Source organism: Galleria mellonella, unplaced genomic scaffold, assembly GCF_026898425.1.
Source record: "Galleria mellonella isolate WM207_F2 unplaced genomic scaffold, CSIRO_AGI_GalMel_v1 utg96, whole genome shotgun sequence".
Lineage (NCBI taxonomy): Eukaryota > Metazoa > Arthropoda > Insecta > Lepidoptera > Pyralidae > Galleria > Galleria mellonella.
In genome coordinates this window covers 3,885,217-3,906,260 of record NW_026442179.1, presented here as the reverse complement: position 1 = coordinate 3,906,260, position 21,044 = coordinate 3,885,217, and the positions used below count along the sequence as shown (strand labels likewise).

Sequence of the window (21,044 nt, the reverse complement as noted above, 5' to 3'; positions counted from 1 at the left end):
GATATAACAACTTATACAACCGCTCAAATATTATGCATGCATTTATTAGAATTTCTGGTCCTTTGACCCGGATAGTTTTAATAAATAATTTCATTTAAATAAATGCTCAAAAAAGTATACCTAATAGATAATAAATAAATGTTATATCATAAATATAACTACAAAAACATTGTTAGTAGATTGTGTAAAATAATTAAAACCAATTATATAGTTTTTTTTTTTTATTAATATAATGTCGTCAAAACCTTGACCGAATGTAAACAAAGTATCGCCACACGTAGATAGGATTTCTAGATTAAATCCATTGTTATTATAATAATAAATGTTATTGTAATGAAAGATTGTAGTATATTTTATAACAAACCGTCTCTTTCTGCGTCAGAATTAGGGAAATAAACCGATATAAGATAGTCTCGTCAATGGTGCGATAACTTTTTAAAGAAATACGTCAATCATTAATTTGCGCTTACATAACGCATTATCAAAGGAAATTTCTGGGTGGCATGATTCTCGTTGACTATATTTTTACTATACTAGAGGGAGACTTTGCACAAAAGTCATTTGCTTGGACACCTTTGTCCCATTTGTGTTGCTACCGTGAAGCAGTTGCGTTTGCATGGTTGTGTTTTGGTTTGAAGTTGGGATATGGTGTGAATTTACTGGGTACAGAGGAATAACACCTAAGTCCTCAGGAATGGCAACGCGTGGGGGTATCATGGGCGAAACAGTATACTCTGTTATTTCCATGGTACTGCGCATGTCTATAGGCGACGGTTACCATTTTCCATCAGGTGGGCCGTCAGCTTGTTTGCCATTTTAAGTTGCAGAAAATAAATATCATCATCATCATATCAGCTTTTAATTGTTCACTGCTGCACATAAGTCTCCCCCTTGAGGGGTTTTACCAGTAGTTACCACATTTGGCAGGTGGATTGATAACCGCAGTTAGGCTTTGCAAATATTTTAAGAGGGACGTTGCTGCCCATCCCTTGACCTCCTTAATCACCTCAAATCACAAGAAAGGAAGGAGTGGACAGACCACACCATTGTTTTTATAATAACATAATAAAACATTAAATCTATTAGAAATTTATTTCATATATATCCTTAAAAATAAAGATTTTATTGTGATATCAATTTCAAAATTTTAATTTTAAAGTTAAATTATTTTTAAATTAGATTCCATTGATTGAAAAGATACAGTTTTTGGAGTTACTTATTACACGTTATTGAGTTACGATTATGTATTATGAAATATATTTGAACACATCTCGAATATCTGAGGCCTGACAAAGAACAGAACCCTAAGACCTATATTCAGCAATGGACTGCGTTTGAAGTGTTCACGGAATAATGTAATTTATAATTTATGAACAAATTTTTACAATACACTAATGATATGATATGAATTATGATAATGTACTAACAAAATACACATTAAAATAAACTTACACAACATCCATCACCGGCTTTAGCAAATTCATCATTCACCATCATTATGGATTAGGGTTGCCACCTTTGTACTATACATATATGTATATATGCGAGTATAGTATAAATGTGTGAAACTGAGTTTCGACGTAACGGTTCATCTAGTCATCCTTGTTTAGTATATACGTATTATTAGAGATAGAAAAGGACTAAATTTGTTTATTTTTTTACAACGATAAATTTACAGGCATAATTGGTAATTCTTTTTTGTTAAATGTTGAAAATATTACATTTCATCAATATAAAAAGTAATACCTTTTTACTTTTATTTATTTAGTACGGTCTATAATATCTATTAGTAAAGCGTTGTCTGCTAAATATACAAAAACATATAAACTTTTTTGTTTTTCAAAATTTCGTATTAAACTTTGTTCAAAAAAGTATATATGCATATTTTACTGTTCCAACTCATATCCTTATATAGAATTACCCTGAGTAATGACAATTGATATTTATTTTAATATTAAATACGCGTGGCAACCCTACGGATTGTGAACAATGCCCTAAACAATGACCCACCACCGGCTAGCCCGTAAAGTATGCAAAACTAACCTAGTCATTATGTTGTTGTGGCGGACACACTTCTTCCTAAGCACGAACACATTCCCAACCACTTTGTATTGCAGGGCATGCTTCTCTACTTTAACATCACCAACATAACTAAAAAAGCGTTGCGATATATTTAATGTTAATTATGATACATTTAATGTTAATTCCACTCAGGGTACATTTCATGTTAATTCTACTGGGGGTACATTTCATGTTAATTCTACTCGGGATGCATTTAATGTTAGTTGCACTTGAGGTGCATTTAATATTATTTGTACTTGTATTTGGGTACATTTGATATTCATTGTACTTGGAGTGCATTTAATGTTAATTGTATTTGAGGTATATTTAAGGTCAATTGTACTTGGGATGCATTTAATGTTTATTGTACTTGGGGTACATTTAATGTTAATTGTTCTTGGGGTACATTTAATATTAATTGTACTTTGAGTGTATTTAATGTTAACTGTACTTGGGGTACATTTAATATTACTTGTACTTGGAGTACATTTCATGTTAATTGTACTTATGGTATATTTAATGTTATATGTGGTAAATATAATGTTATTAACGAGATAATAGTAATTTACTAAAGCAATGAGTAGCATGGTTATTTTTCATGTCATGGTATTTGCGGGTAGGAAAAGATATCCTATATTAAAATCACGAGTTCACCACAATGATGGTTGACATAATCTTTACGTACTTATGTAAAATAAAATAATAAAAGACAACAAATTTGATTTGAAAATACTCGGACCGAAAATTGAACCTTGTGATTTTGTAATGAAACGCAAACCATAAGACCGATGAAGCATTTACATATGTTATATACCAAAAGCGTACATATACATTTTTTTTAATATAGTACTTATAGTTTAAAATCCGTTGACATTTACAGACTAAATCTACATTCGGACCCGCTTGGCAACACCATTGAATAGATCGACTGCAAAATAAAATTAATAAATGACCGAATTGTGATAAGCACATCCATTGATTATGATTCGCATGAAATCAGCAAACAAAACCTTCTGGCCTTTGACATAAGATTTATGATTTGTTCATTTAGTAATGATAATTAAAATAAAGTTTTTTTTTTTTTATTTCCAATTACTGGACAAAGGCCTTTATGTATTATTAAAATAAGATCGTAGTTTGTACGTCTCAATCGATGGTTATATTGTTTTTTATTTATTTTTTTTTATCGAAAATTACGTCGCCTTCTGGTTCGAGTAGGCATCTGTATAGATTTTTTATTTATTTCTCTGGTTTCTACGTCACTGTGGACTAATGTAATCATAATGTAAGGTCGAACAAAGTACCTATTCACTATAATTGTTATTAAACATTTCTATTGCATATCTAATGTAAGGCCATAGGTCTCTTTTATACGACTCGTCTGCGCCAGATGGCCAACAAAGACTTCGTATTAGTAACCGACTTTAAAAAGAAGGAGGTTGTATTTTTTGTTATATATGTTACTTCATAACACCGTCAGTTGTGAATCGATTTAAAAAAATCTTATTTCATCAGATTTTTTATTTATGTATAATTAAAGCGACAATAATTGTCAGTACATATTTCTTCTTAGATCTCATTCAATAAGAATAAACAAAATTGTTTATGGTGAGTTCCAAAATTAAAAAAACAACATCAAGTGACCAACAACTGCATATCAATAGTGTATTTATTTCGTAATATACGGGCCGTGACCTAATTATCGAGTCGTGAATATATAAACTTCATAATATACACAATATTAAAATATAATATTATGTCGAAATGAGAACAAAAATGATAATGCATTGACGTAATATCATCCTATCACTTCGAAAATATAAAACTAATTGAATGCACGATAATGAGGTTAAAGTGTTTGAGTGTAACACGACTGACACTTGACTGATGTACCTAATTTAATGACTGATGGCAAAAAGAAACATCATAAAGATAAAAAAACATATATATTTCCTTTTTCGAATTCTGTTATTGCAATAATAATATTGTATATATATAATATGTCATTCTAACTTGTTGTTTCCGTAAAATTGGCTCACTAATTTATATTTGTAAACCATCGTGTCTTGGTAATCTCAAAATATAATAATAATAAAAAAAAAAAAAAAATACAATATATACAGTAAACAGCAAGTAAGGATACGAGTAACGATTGAGAAAGTAAAATGTTGTTATAATGATAGGTGTAAGTTATTAGTTACCGCCATTTTCTTTTCTCATCTAACCATAAATTGGAAGAGATTGCTTTGGCGATAGGACCACCTTTTGTACTTCATATGTGTAATATATTTATTTATTCTTTATTGTACACAAAAAATTACAACATATTATATATATATATATATATATATATATATATATATATATATATATATATATATATATATATATATATAATAAAGATGTACAACAGGCGAGCTTAACTCTGTAAGAGTTCTCTTCCAGCAAACCCTGAGTGGAAAGCAGCATTAATTATTAGCGGGCAGTATGCGTACTATAATATATATATGTAATATACATATATGTATATAAATATTGTTTAGTATTATACTTTAAGTGGTGCAATAAAGAGTAAATAAATATACCTAATGATTTGTTTATTTACCTACAGTGCACTCTGCACACAATTCTAGTGTTTATAACATAAATATTGTGCAATAATGCCTTATTTTTTCTTCGCATAATAATATTTTTATTATGACAATGATAAACATTTTTGGAATTACATTGGAAAGTTTTTTGGTTTTTAGATAGGACATTGTCTTAAGACTTTTAGTCGCTACGAGTACATTATTTTTAAAATCAATTCAATAAATTAGAAACTATTCAAAATTGTTTAATTGTATTTTAAATTAAATTGTGGGTTTTTACATATAGCTCCAACACATAAAGTCATCGACATGGCCCGAAGGATAAGCAAGCTGAAGTGGCAATATACTGGTCACATTGCTTGAAGAACTGACAATCGATAGGGAAGAAAGGTTCATGAGTGGCGACCTCGTATGGGCAAACGCAGTGTAGTACTACCCCGCACTAGATGGAGCGACGAACTCAAATGCATTGCAGGAAGTCAGTGGATGCAGGTGGCTCAGAACCGTTCTTAATGACAGTTTATGAGGGATGCCTATGTTTAGCAGTGGATGGTTGAGATGATGATAATGATGAGATGATGATGTGTCTGATCATAGATGATATGTATAATGGTAATAGTACACGATATGGTGCCGTATTATGATGACACATAGCTCACATTGCGAAGCGCCCTCTTAAACTTCATGAGTTTGCAACTTTTTTTTTCAAATCAAAGTCTTTTATAAAAATTATTACTTTGTACATACAAAACGATTATTAGACCAATTGTTTTTTTTTATTGAAACCATACAGATGACTTGTATGTACATATATTGTTGATGATTTTTGGAAGCGGTAGGTATAATTACATAATATAATTTATACTAATAATATATAATTATTTTTAATCTTGCATCGATACTGAATATACTTTTGTCTGTAACTGAATTACGTAAGCTGATTTGTATATGAATCATTAGCTATATTTAATTATCTTAATACTAAATAAATACTTAGTTTAAAATAAATATAATACCTATTATGCGATTATATAAAATCCTTGTACTCAGTTACATATACAAATAATGAATTCATATTTCTTTTTTCTAATTATATATATATATATATATATATATATATATATATATATATATATATATATATATATATATATATATATATATATATATAATTAGAGTTACTTTTTATTTGATTATTGTACAAAGTGTTTCAGCAATTTATTCCTGTAGGAATTCGAACTATCATGCACTATTTATTTATTAATTTATAGATAGATAATCATCAACTAAAGTTACAGATATATTAACACGTATAGAGCATTTGAAATGGGGTTGGACAGGACATATGCTGCGTTGCAAAATTGACAAACGGAGTAAACAAGTAACTTTATGGTGTCCAAGAGAAAACACTAGAAGAAAGGGGCGCCCGAAAACAAGATGTATAGACGACATCCGTCAAACATTAGGGCCTTACTGGAGTAGAGTGGCGGAGGATAGAGTTCAGTGGAGAGAGCTGGAGGAGGCCTATGCCAGGAGGCACACCGAATTGAGAGATATATAATAATAAATAGAAAGGGAAAATATGTCTTACTAGAGTTATATATATATATATATATATATATATATATATATATATATATATATATATATATATATATATATATATATATATCCACAAATAGTAGAACGCACGAAAATTAATCAACTATACTCGAATAATAAATAAACACATTGTAAAGATTATAAGCATCTATAAATAGCACGAATTAGGGTCAATCGTAATACAACGAAATGTACCTATGTTAAGTACACAATCAACAATACTGACCGATTATGTTGAGGACATGTAAACATTTGATGTACCATATATGTATGTACATACAAACAAACAAACATGTGATAACATGTTAAAACAAAGGAAACCCGTGATGTCGCGAACGCACTTGAGCTATCGTCTTCAAAATTAGTTCGACTAATATTTGTTTTAGCCGTTCATTTAATTATTGTATAAATTTAGAGGTAAACATTTAGAGGTATTTCTTTATTACTAGAAAATCTATTTTTTTTTTAAATTAATAAAAAAAAATTCTAAAGTCTTTGGTAATATGATTCTAGTTTTCTATAAAACAGGCTTAGCTTAGTGTAATAATGTATGTATACATACATATCAATGTTAAACTTTGTAAATATTTTTTTTAATTAACAGATTCGGCCATGTCTCATGACGTAAGGCGTGTCGTGGGTGTCATAGAGTATTGTGTGACGTCTGTGTCTGTGGTGTTCATGTCTATAATTGACGGTTATCACTTTCCATCACGTGATCTGTCAGTCATTTTAAGTTGCATAACTAAAAATTGTCTCACGGAAAAAAAACAATTTTAATAGAGACAAAACAAGTTACTTTGGTCTAATAATTAAACTATTGAAGTGATTTTAATAAAATTTCAATACGACCAATCTGTAAGTATATCCTTTCGGATAAAAAAAAAATCCGAAATCGGTTTATAACTGTGGGAGTTGTGAGGTAATGAACATAAAATAATAAAACCGAATTGAAAACCTCCCACTTTTCGAAGTCGGTTGATAAAAAGATCTCACATTTTGGAGAAACGATATTTCAGAACAAGCCAGCTCTTGTCTTTATCTATCTGATAAGGTAGTGTACATATAATGTACATATATACACAGTAGACACAACCACAATCTCATTTATGGCCTCCACAAACGAGGAACATTACATTTACGGGTAGTATTTCTAATTATTTATCTCGTCTACGAGTCCCCTTAGGTTCGACAAAAAACTTCGGTGTTGTGAAAATATACAAATCACACAAAAAAAAATGTTGTCTATGTACAAAATCTCTATTATTTGTGCAGTCTTTGTCTTTAGACATTTCAGGAAAAAAGAACTTAAGAGAACATTACAGAATCTGTCACCTTTTGTTTATATACCTAAAAATCATACCTGATATTTAAAAAAAATTCAAAGAACGACATTACTGAGGGCCTACCATGAAATGTTTTCCGAAATTTCGGAGCCGAACGAAACACAAATTTGATGTTAAAATTACATAATACTTACCGTTTAAAAACATTAAAATATTATTCCTTTGGACTTTTATGGTTGAACGAAATGTTAAGCTCCATTTACTGGGCCGTATTAGGTATGAAAGAAAACATGAAATTGAGTTCGAAACTTCGGAATTTCATTTCATGGTTAGCTCCCTGAATCTGCAACCGTTTATCTAAATGTTCAACAACTGTAATCCCATCCTTTAAAAAAAGATTAAACAACGACATTTCAGAATCACTGCCCTTTGTCTGATTGACTAACAGTCGTGTCTAATGTTTTAGAGTACCAAAATCCAAAATCTACTCGACTTTGTTCAAGTGAGTAATAGTCGAATAATATATTTTAGAAACAGATTTGAGTAGGCTTAATAATATTAAGAAAATCCAAATGTTTACGTATTTATTTATTTTTTCGAAATATTTAAATATTAACTATTTCATCAGATTTCAAGATTTAATTTATTAAGTCATACATTTTTTGATAATCAAATAATTAATTTAATTATATAAATAATTAAAGATTGTATCTTACAAAAAAAAAATCGACTATAACTGTGACACAACCAGTTATTTTGTCATAAAAACTAAACTACTGAACCGATTTTGATGAAATTTCTATGGGACCAGTCTGTAAACACATCCTTTCAGTTAAAAAAAGAATTTTTAAAATCGGTTTATAACTAACGAAGTTACGTTTGGAGCGAGAAGGGATTGGTAATAATGGGGATTAGTATTTCCATTGCTAGCAAACACCCTGTCGGGTTGACATCCTCGCGGTTTTCCTGGAAACTATCCTTTTCAAGTCCAAGTGAATTCGTCTTGAAAGGGCTAACTGACTTGCCTTTTCATCCTCACCTATCATCCCTCACTGATGCCCCGCTAGCGTATACAGTTAGCTCAGGCAGTGTTACCATTCCATTATTATCCATTTAAAAAAAAAAACTAACGGAATTATGTGGTAACAAACGTAAAAAAAACACAACCGAATTGGAAACTTCCTTCTTTTTTTTAAATCGATTAAAAAAGGTGGTTTTTTACTAAATATTGCATTAAAAACGGTGAACAAATAGGTACCTATTGTTATTTATTACAATATACAAATAATAATTATAATTAGTACATACACAGATAAAGGAATGCCTTATTGTTTGACGGCGTGTTAGTCGTGTTGATGATACAGCTAACCGCGCGTGTTAAGGTCAACAAACAAACGCTATCGCGTTACCAACTACGATAACGGGCGCTGCTTGTAAATAATGGGTAATACACTATTTTTATTGCTGTGTAGTTATTTTGTATAGTGACGTCACAGGTCCTTGAAGATCCTGGCCTATTTATAAACTGTCCTCTACGCCGAGCCTAGTTTCTTCGATCCAAGCAGTTAAATTTGGCGGCCTCGTAAATTAAAATTATTGTTTACGGCACTGATGCTACTCAAATTATAAATGTAGTAATCATGTTTTTAGTCTTGCTTTATTTTTCAGATTTAATCTATAAAAACATTTTTTTTACTTCAATATATATTAAGATTTGATGGTCCCGATGTGCCCCGTGTCATTGTCAGCTAGGATCGGGTTTCTAATAATTCTTTTATTAATTAGTGACTATAATATTAAAATATAAAAAAAAACATAAAAACGAAAACAACTGCCCCCATTTTTATCACGGGATATCATAAATTATGTGATGTACAAAACGGTACATCAATAGGTACACAAATAGGACGTGAAAATCTTGCTTCTTCTGACAATAGCACAAAACAATTTATGTGTATATTATTATTGTTTGTGTGAGAGTGTGTATGTATGTGTCAATTATCCTCCGTCCATTATTATCCAGTACCATGTACCCTCACATTATACGACTGAACTCACTGATGACCTCTGGTGTAAATGACACATATTTATAACAAAGAACGAAAAGTAAGATGGATGAGTCACTCACTTGGTGAATGTAGCATACATAACGTCGATGGGCACACGATACGGCAGCGTCAGCACAGGCAGCACCGGGGAGAGGTAGCGGACAGCTCGTTGTCTCATCACCCAGTTGACTATACCGCTGTTCGCCGAGTCTATGGCGTTTTGGAATATTGTCATCACCGTGTCGGGTAGGTCGTCCACTAGTGCGTCCTAAAGCAAAATTATAAATATTTTTGTTCATATTTCAGAAATACAATAGTAAATACTGTCGAATAAGATTCTGCCTAATTCATCAATTACTTAACACCATGCTACTGCGGATTGCGGTGTGATCCCGGGATAGAATAGGTCACTCCTTCCTTTTCCGTGGGTGTCGCAAGAGGCGACTAAGACAGGCCGAGGGATGGAGAGCAGCCTCTCTCTTAAAACATCTCCAAGATTTTTTGCCCAATACTGGGCAAAATAGGGCAAGATAGAGGGCAAAAGAGGAAGACTGAGGATTAACTACATGGGACAGATAAAGGAAACACTAGGCGTCATGTCGTATAGGGAGATAAAGGATATGGCCTGGGATAGAGCTGGCTGGAGGAAGATGCATGAATTAGTTGCATCGACAAGAGGAAACTCTTAAATGAAGAGAGAGACTGGGACCATAATGTGAACTATAAATGGTGTTACACATTCAGTTAACCGACCTGCCTGTGAGTCTTGCACTCTTCACAATCCGGATCATACTCGTACGTGGTGTCATCTAGTACATCCTGCAACTGGAATGTGGACTGCACCGCCAGGCATCTGGTGCACGAGATCATATTGTTCCTGTGCAGGAACCGGAGGGCGTCATCGAAGCCCTGTTTGCACATGTTGCTTAGCACCTCTGGCTTTGGGGGGAACAGGATCCGAGCGAATCTGTTGATGTTCTGCTTCGATAGTTCTATGCTCGTGTTTGCTAAATTTACCTGTTGAAAAATTTATAACTTATATATAAATTTATATAATATTATATAATTATAACATTAGGCATCCAATAAGAGTACATAGTACATTCAACATTCATACATACATCAATAAATCTAAATGCATTAAACATAATATCCTGGTTAAATTTACCTAGTAGATTACAAATTATCTTTTATCTGTTTTTATTAACGGTATTACATTTATTATTATTACAGATTAATTATATACTACGTCATAATGGAAATATAATTATGAGTGAGTATTTGTAATAAATTCTTCTCATTCTTAGAAACTGTACCAGATAGGAAATGTTTAAAATTATATATTTACCAACTATAGTGTAACATTATGAAATACAAGGAACATCAAGTAAATTACGCATGGAGATTATACCCATTTCGCCACCTTACGTGAGCTTTATTCATGAGGTAAATATTTGAAATACTTTAGGGAAATAAGAGGTAAAAAAAAACTTGATATAAAATTTGACAAGATTTTGCCTTATCACTCCGCCATTTTATGCTAACGTATTCAAATGATCCCTCCTCGCCATTTAATAAAAAAAAAAGTAAATATAAGAAACAAAATAATATGCACTCACGTGAAACAGTTGCGAGCTTAAATCTCTAGGGCAGATATCACTCTCCCCGCAGAAGGGGCTAACTGTGATGGTATTCTCGTCTAATACCGGGAGGTTGTCGCTGAAACCGCCATCCATGTACCTAATGCCGTGGAACTGAGGCGGCAGCATCCCAGAGAATACTGGCACGAAGCAGGACGCTAGCAGTGCCTAATTAAAAAAAAAGAATATTAAAAATATTGGGAATTGACTGATTGATAGGAATATATTCAGTAATAATGCCTAAACTGATACTAAATAAAGGATTGCTTTACGTATTCATTTTTTTTTATTTTTTAGGTTTTGAGTCTTTGTTTCCAGCCAGTACCAAATTAACTGACTGTTAACGTTACGATCCCTTCTAGATAAGTAGCAAACAAATCTACTGATAGAATCGTTTGGGTCAGTGGTCACAGATGAAAGAACGAGACAGTGCACGTTGCCATCTCACTCTATCTCTGTAGCAATTACGATTCTAAAATTAAATTCAAATCATTTATTGCACGAATAAGGGTGCATATATGAAAATGAAAAGAAAATATATTGTTTTACAAGTCCATTATTCCAAATTCTCCCATAACAGTATGTCCAATGTAAAATTAATGTCAAATTGTTGTGTATTTGTAATAATAAAAATAATGTCACATTCTATCCTTAATTTCGTTTGCCATTTGTCTAGGCGGAAGCATATCCGAATGTAACCGTAAACTTATGTATAACGTTCAATATGTGGATACCATGGGCGAAACAGTATGCTCTGTCCATGATACTACTTATGTCTATAGGCGACGGTTACCACTTTCCATCAGGTGGGTCAGCTTATTTACCAGAGGGAGACTTTGTACAAAAGTCGATTGCTTGGGTACCTCTGTCCCATTCATGTTCCAACCGTGAAGCAGTTGTGATTACATGGCTGTGTTTCGGTTTGAAGGGTGGGATATGGCGTGAATTTACTAGGTACAGAGGCACAGACTCCTCAGAAATGGCAACGTATGGGGGGTATCATGGACGAAATAGTTTACTCTGTTATGTCCATGGTACGGCTCATGTCTATAGACAACGGTTACCACTTTCCATCAGGTGGACAGTCAGCTTGTTTGCCATTCTAAGTTGTGTAAAAAAATAATAATAATAAAAATGTTGCATAAAGAAAATTTTGTCTGGCCAATTTTGATTATTCATTTAATATAAAATTTGTAGCTACTTTAATTCATTCCCACGATAATTGGTCGAAATAAACTTTATTGTTTTTAATTATGCAAGTGTCATACGATCATATGCGTTGTAAGTACGTATTAAATATGACGCACAAAATTCGACAACTTCCAATACGGAAGTTTTAAATGCAATCAGTATTCGACCCGGGGATCGAAACGGCGGCCAAGTTGAAAGAAAACATTCTTGGTGCAAGGTCAACGAGGTCATCGAAACGTCACAATTAAATAGATAATATTTAATAGTAGCGAACAATGTTTCAGATATCGTAACCTTATCAACACTGTAGTTCTTTCACATTAAACAAAAGCAATTTGTTATATATTACTCTTTCATAAATCTTTATAAAATATACAAATTTATGGCCATTATAATAAAAAAAAAAATTGTAACTATTATTAAGAAGGTTAACACAAATGCCCATCAGTGGGATGTTTATCGATAGAACAGTGGAAATAGTAAATAAGGTAAGATTTTATTGTTCATTTGTAATGTACAAAGTCAAAAACAACATAACCGATTATAAAAAAATCTTTCACTTGTAGACAGATACATTACAAGCCCCTAACATAGGTTATGTATTATCCTCGTAAATTCTATCTACTCGTGCAAAGCCGTACCGAATAACTAGTATATTGCATATATAGTAGTATACGCATGGGGAGTATCACGGGCGAAACAGTATACTCTGTTATGTCCATGGTACTGCTCATGTCTATAGGCAACGATTACCACTTTCCATCAGGTGGGCCGTCAGCTCGTTTGCCATTCTAAGTTGTATATAAAAAAATATGTATAATAAAACAATAGTTATCGTCAAGAGGGAGCACGTGGATCATAACGTGACAATTTCATTACAGTAATCAAGTTCATAAATATGTTCCGGTCATCATGAGGTATTCTTTGTCGTAATGTATCTTTTGAGTACATTCTCAAGGACTTGAATAAGAGACATACACAGCACATGTTTTTAGCATAAGTGATTTTAACGATCGAATGAAGTGTCGAATTATTTTGTATCTAATGCTGCATCACGTTTAGTTTTGCAATTCATTTATTTAGAATACATCACTAAATAGGAAACAAAAATTCAAACTCAATGTTAGTAGTGATAGGCTTAGATTATATAAATAGAGCAACGAGTCTCAAAAACGGGTCAACTTTTTGTCAGCCAATTGTCAAATTAGCTGACTCGTTTTTTTTTTTTTGTAAGTATTCATTATACTTACGCATAAATGTATCTTGACATATTATTTAATAAATGAGTGTTTACGCATTATAAAGACGCAGAAATTATAAGACAAAATAAATATAGAAGTTATAAAGGGATCACTCATAACTATTTATCACACAAAATTGTATGAAAAAGTTGACCTGCTTTTCTCGAAGCAATTCTATGGAGACACTCTATCTATGTATATAATCTAAGTGATTGCGATACCACGACCTTTTGAAGACTTGTTTCGATTGATCTATCCATGTTATAGATATAAATCTCTGGATATCTGTGGATAAACTGTCTAACGTTTCATTGCTGAACATAGACATTTTGTGTCTACTCCATAATGGTATAAAAACACACGTATCTGTGATTCCATCACTGAAAAAATCCCAAAAAGTGACTTCATCGTGCAAGCCAATTTAAGTAATCGGACGCACCATCGAGCTTCTAAAATGCAATTAAATTGCACGTCTCAGATGCTAAAATTATCGTGTGTGCTACATCCCTAAAAGACTCTAGAATTTTCTATACCATTGGTACTAGTCTAGACTCTTATTGTTAAGACATAACGTGATTGCAACCAAATGTAGGTAGGTACCTAATACAATTTCACACAATTACAGACTTGATAACGTTGACGAAACTGTCACTGTTACAAATTGTTCCCGTGCGTGCTTTATCTATTTTTTTTCTATCCTAAATGACGAAATCTTGGTCAACAGTCATTAAATTGTGCCAAGCTAAATTCTGTATCTATAGTCATTCTCAAGTAAATGTGTGTAATAAATGAAACCACAAACCTGCATGAGATCTTCCCTGGTCGGGAATTCGGAAACGATGACGTTCTGTCCATCGTACACCCTCGTAAGTGATATGTGAAGCTTGCCACTGACGATCTTGTGGACATCTTGTGGCAGGTACCTCTCCAAGCCCTCGAGGAGGACATTCTGTATGTTGAAGGAAGGGCTGAAGGGCCCGAGTGAGCCTGCCCTCGCTTCGCCGACAACTCTCAAGACATCACTTGTGAGTTCACCTAAAAACAATATTCTAACGTAAATACGTATCATAAAATCGGTGACGACTCTGTCGGCAAGACATTTGGGTAATCTAAAAGTTCTAACCCAATTTACTGCATTTTTCAAATACGTATTTTGTTCATTTAAAAAAGCTATTAGTCATTTGTTCCACGCCATGTCACGATGGACGGACGTACGGTCTCTATTTATCTCTGGCTTTCAATAAAACATACAGAAGACCAGAAATAAGTAGACAAATGTCATTATCCTTTCGTTTTCCACTCTGATTTCATATCCTTAAAAGATAGTTCGTTGATTTTTATTATTGTTAATAAGAGTTTTGGGTGGCGCAATGATTGTTATGTTAGCCTGGCTTCGATTTTCAACTGGGTCAAATTAGGATTTTTTAATGGATGGTATTGGAATGGTAGTGAGACATCATTGAAGGGTCACAAGTGAAGATGGAAGCAGGTCAGTTGACTCATCAATAATTAATCACTAAAATTTCCAAGTGGGAATTGCGTGGTGGTCAACCCGATAGCGTATATTGCTAGCAATGGGATTGTTAGTCTCCATTACCCACAATCCTATGTCTCCCCGGTCAAATTAGGATAGGTATAAGGTGTTTCAGGCGCAGGTATGGTTTATCGCTGTAGATGATTGACATTCAGCTATTACACTATACCTACTGTATATATTCATTTTTTATTTGCGCTTTACAAAATTTGAAAAAAGCAGTCACCGAAACTGGTTTCTATGCAATAAAGGAATTTTGTAACTAGTACAAAGATGGACTGCATAATATGTACATAAAGATAGAGGCCGTTGAGATCGGATACGTTGTAAATAACTGGGCACCTTTTAGAAAACATGAGCGTTTCTCGCGTTCTATGCCCTTATAAATTCAATGTCTGTAAATCTATACGTCCTTATGTACCAGTTATTGTACTTGCATACTATTAGGATTACTAGGTTTACTTGGCAGGAGGAGACTACCGAATGTTACGTGTTAAAAACAAGGAACGTAGAATTATTTAGCTTAATTTAGGCACATTAAAATAAGAACTTACAATACGTAAGATATAAATTCAGAATTTATAAGAATAGAATATTTAATACTATCAACACTAGATAATATAAAAAAAAAAGTATAAATTTGCATGTTCAAAAATGTTACATTTCGATGGTAGAATACCAAGGCCCCAAAATCAATGCATCACTTAAGACAATAGAGCGACATAAGGACATAAGGGCGACGAAATCGTCTATTATGTCATTTTCATTTATGTACTTCACATTATATTAGGAGTGCATTTTTAGTTTTGAAGATCACTAATTTTAATCATCATAATCAACATCATAGCGGCAGTTAATTGTCCATTGCTGAACATAGACGTTCCCCAAAAAGAGATGTTTCGCCAGTAGTTGCCACGTTTGGGAGGAGGGTTGGCAAAAGCATTTAGGCTTTTAGTGATATTTAAAGAGTCCCTCGACTATTAAATACCCTTAGTGGCCTTTTACGACATCCACGGGAAAGGAAGAGGTGGCCCATTCTATGCCGAGACCACATGGCAATATCGTCTAGTAATTATTATTATATTTAGATAGAAAAGATGGATGAAAAACCCTTTGGATTGTGGGTTTTCTTAATGTGTGATAATGGAATTATAACACCGCTTGCGCTATCGATTTATATAGGCGTGGCACAAGTGAGGGATGATAGGTGAGAATGAAGGTAGAAAGCAGGTCAGTTGGACTGTCGTGATGAATACATAAGGAATTGAAAACATAAATTTCCTGAGAGAACCGCATGGAAGTCCTGACAGGGATTATTTCAAGCAATGGGGCCGCAAGTCGTCATTACTGACAATCCATTTCCCTCCAGCATATGGGGTATCATCCCTTTTACTAGAAATCATAATTGTTTACTATGGCAACAGTTCACAAATGCCTCTGGATTTTCTATTAGAGATTAGAGTTGTGAATATATTTTTTTATTAAGTGAATACTGAACTGTGACATTTGAATAGAAAATAAAAAAAAAAAACATAATGCACTCAGTGTTCTAATTTTAAACTACCAGCTTATTCTGGTTTATTATTCTCTTAAATATGTGACTAATTAATTGATCAAAGTAATTAGATTACTGCATATATATAGTTGAATGCTGTAAGTAGGTATCAATTAATATTTTCAAGTTCACACAGATATTGGTATGTCAGTTACCTAGCTTATCAGTTGGACAATTTGTAAGAGCTATAATAATTAGCATTGAGTATATAATAATTGGACTATGTAACCATTTATGACCTTATAGTGTCATGCACAAGTGAGATATATTTATAACATCTGTCATTCAAAATGCATGTTTATTGATTGGCAGGATAAATTGATGATGTAATGCTAGTGTTAATACATGGGTATCATAAAATTATTATCATCTTCATGCCCTATCTGGGGTCGGTGAAATATGTTTTTTTATTCATATTATACAAGGTATTTAGCTTTTATCTTTTTAAAAATAAAGTTGTAAATCCTGATTTGTTTTGTTTAATTTGTCGAGTCATTTTAAAGAATAACTACAAATTAAGTTTTGATTTACTGTATGATTACAGTAATTACAATCTGTACTGTGTTAGCAATTCCCAAAGTGGGTTTTGTAAAAGTCTCGAGTGATTCAACAAATTAATGAAATTTGTAACTAATCATATATATACTGCATAAATATGTTTATTAAAAATATTGCTAAGAAGTTAATTTAATAATATTAAACCACTTCTTAGGGCACTGACCACAACTGGTGTGGTTTCAAAAATATATATCTTTTTATTTATATTTTTATACTAGCCTTTTGCCTGCTACTTTATTTGCATAGATTTTAGAAATAGACCCAATGATATTTTTGATGGTATAACAAAATAAACTATACCTACATCAGTTTTTAATTTCATCAGTAAGATAGGATTTATTCTTGTTTTTTTTTTTATTTAAGTATATAATAACACAATAATAAAATTTGTTATTTTATAACAAAATACTTAACAATTTATAAGACCAAAAATAATTAATCAATAGAAAAATCTCATTTAAGTATCATAATAATTTTTGTTTACTAACATTCATGTGAAGTTCCCTAAAATATAAATAATTTACCCAGTGTTCCATAGCTTTAAAAATTTATATGTAAATTAATTTATTATATAAAAAAGCTGTTGTATCGGCTCCTTTATATGACAAATCTTAACTTATTATTGTTCAAACTTAGCAAGTATACTATTTTTTTTTTATAATTAAATCAAACATTGAAAACAAAAGATTTATAATTACCTACCTATACTAGCAGCTGTTATTCGGATATGAATTTGAATAAAATATAATATTTATAGTATACCTAATAATGACTTTACAATTATGAATTACTAATTAGTAATAAAAAAAGTATTCAATATTATTATTGCATTAACTTTTTTTGTTTAATTCCACAAAAACAAATTGCTTAGCAATAAGACCACATTTTGTACTACACTATGCTTATTGAAAATCATTCAATAAGATCGGTGCAATAAAGTGTTAATATATAAATAAGCTTGCAATAAAAAATAAACAGAATTATGAAACAATGCAGAAATATCTTGCGCTGATCATCTTAGATGAAGAAAAGTTCGTTTCAAATTAAGAGAATAGATAGAACAAAGGATTTAAATTAAATTACATGCTACTAGAGAACAAGCTATGGTAATATTTGCTACTTTATATTATAAAAATAATATCTCAGGATTTTAAAATACTTTAATCTCATAATTATATAAAACTATTTAAAAATATTAATAAAATCTCATTTTTTTATACAAATTTCGCCAAACCTTTGTTGAATGGATGATTATATAATAGGACTCTTAGAAAAATATATAGTTTGTAGATTTGATATTTTTAGAGAGTTTATGTTAATTTAGTGTAATATAGTTTAAATATATAACATATAAATAAGATACAACCCTTATAAATACAAAAACAATAATATTGAACCTTTGAGAAATCAACAAGTACCTACATTTTTCATTATTGTAATATAAAATAGTGCATCTTTTATTTTTATTTCTACATAAAGTATGTGACTACAATAAATAGTAAAAAAAAAATAACATACCGATAGGCAGATCACACAATAGGCAACAGGCAGAGAGAGCGCCAAAAGAGGCGCCAGATATTTTTCCCAGTAGCAAATGTGGGGCATATTTTTTAAAACACACTGCTACACCCACATGGTAGATCCCGAGGAAACCACAACCAGCGAACGATAAGTTCATTATAATTTATATCACATCAAAACATTCACGTAAAAATAAGGTAAACACGACCGTCTTCTTTTACGTACGTTTGAATGATAGTACGAACACGACAGAAGTTCAAATTAATATGCAAAAAAATTATAGGTATTCATAAATCAACACGATAAGATTAGAATAATCACAAAGTGATAAACTGTTATTATTTATAACTCGATACCCGTATAGGTTTTTAAAAATAATAATAAACAGAGCACACGTCTTATCTTCGTAGTCGTTGTTGTTGTTTTATTATATTTTGATTCCTTGTGATGACAACTTTAACAGAACAGCAGTGAACATAGTTAGCATGGTTGAAATGTCAAGTAATTGTTAATGTTTTCAGTCAAGTGCCTAGTAGAAGTCATATGTCAATCATAAATCTGTTCTTTGTATTTAACAAACCTGCTCGCGGCACGTCACATTGAACAAAAAGCGATTGTATAAATCCTATGCAATTAGTTTACTGAATTTGAAAATATTATATCATAAAATAGCTCAAAGAAGATTTTACAATACATTTCATAATTAATTAAAATAATTATTCTATGCACATCCATATTTATTTATATGTGTATGTATATTTATTTATAATTATATTTAAGTTTTGTATACAGGGTAGAAGGACAGGTTGGCTAAAATGAAAACAGCTGATTCAGATGAATAACCTGAATCAGATGGTAGATTATTTACTCAACGGAGATGTAATACAGTCTATCTAATTAATGATTTTTAGTTTTGATGCCGCGCAATGTGTTTGAAATTTTACGATACACACGACGCGTAATACCCACAGCACACACTCGACGGAGCTTCTTCGTAGGTAGTTTCGTACACTTGTGGCGTTGACACACACACACACACACTTTAATACGATTATGATGTAGGATTTTAATACGAATATGACATTGCTATTTTTTGATATTTCATAGTATTTCTCTATAAAATGTTATTATTTCTTTACATATTGTTATAAATCACTTGAAACTTGATTTTAAATGAAAATAAAAACAGGAAAAACAATATTAAAATTTTCCCGTAAATTTCAACTGGGTTTCAAGTTAGAATAATGGTCTAAATTCACTATTTCAGTTTTTATATTTCAAATCTGCAATACTTGAACCTGAGTTTAAGGGGATTAAATTATAGCGTGTTTTAAAACACAGCGCCATCTACATAGTATGAATTAAAACAAATCAACAATAATTATCACACAAATCCGCACAAATCATTACGTAAACCTAATTAATCCCTTTGTAAGGTACGAATACAAAAATATATAAAGTCACCAGAGGGAGACTTTGTACAAAAGTCGATTGCATGGGTACCTCTGTCCCATTCGTGTTTCAACCGTGAAGCAGTTGTGTTTGCATAGCTGTGTTTCGGTTTGAAGGGTGGGATATGGCGTAAATTTACAGGGTACAGAGGAATAACATCTGAGTCCTCAGGAATGGCAACGCAGGGGGGGTATCATGAGCGAAACAGTATACTCTGTTATGTTCATGGTACTGCTCATGTCTATAGGCAACAGTTACCACTTTCCATCAGGTGGGCCGTCAGCTTGTTTGCCATTCTAAGTTGTATAAAAAAAAAAAAAAAGCAATCAATTTATAGATACCTTGTGACGCTCTCAACACTACTGCACTAAATTGGATGCGATTTTTGTAGCGTGTTCGTCTTAAATGTCTAATTAATTTGAAAATTGATATATGTATAAATAGTTTATTCAATGGTTTTCTTACTTTTAACATCTACACACAATCTAAACACTTTAGATTTCCCCCATAAACTGCTATAAGGAACGACCCTGCGTCACCTTTATGATATGCAACGCACACAAACACATACTAAGAAAACATAGTTTATATTAAATGTGAATGTACCTTATGAGGGAAGCCTATATCTAACAGTGGACAGTTAACGACTGATACAACACAAATGTAAATGTACAATAAACTTATACAAATAAGTAAAATAGCTAATCCTTTAATAATAGCCAACTATATCCAAATTATAGATAGAAAATTATTAAATATTTATA

At 31.8% G+C, this 21,044-nt stretch overlaps 2 protein-coding genes across 2 annotated transcripts in view; one reads left to right on the top strand and one right to left on the bottom strand.

Moving 5' to 3' along the window:
• LOC113523594 (uncharacterized) overlaps nucleotides 1-19,266 on the bottom strand; it is a 53,018-nt gene extending 33,752 nt beyond the window's left edge. The window contains exons 1-5 of the mRNA XM_052902748.1: nucleotides 18,826-19,266; nucleotides 14,463-14,695; nucleotides 11,208-11,396; nucleotides 10,342-10,605; nucleotides 9,669-9,856 (exon numbers count right to left, since the gene is read on the bottom strand). Coding sequence (XP_052758708.1) covers nucleotides 9,669-9,856; nucleotides 10,342-10,605; nucleotides 11,208-11,396; nucleotides 14,463-14,695; nucleotides 18,826-18,985 — 1,034 coding nt within the window. The 5' untranslated portion in view covers nucleotides 18,986-19,266. The remainder of the gene's footprint in view (nucleotides 1-9,668; nucleotides 9,857-10,341; nucleotides 10,606-11,207; nucleotides 11,397-14,462; nucleotides 14,696-18,825) is intronic.
• The window catches only part of LOC113523427 (60S ribosomal protein L21), a 112,266-nt gene that overhangs the window by 76,453 nt on the left and 14,769 nt on the right, over nucleotides 1-21,044 (top strand). The gene's annotated exons all lie outside the window — the stretch shown is intronic.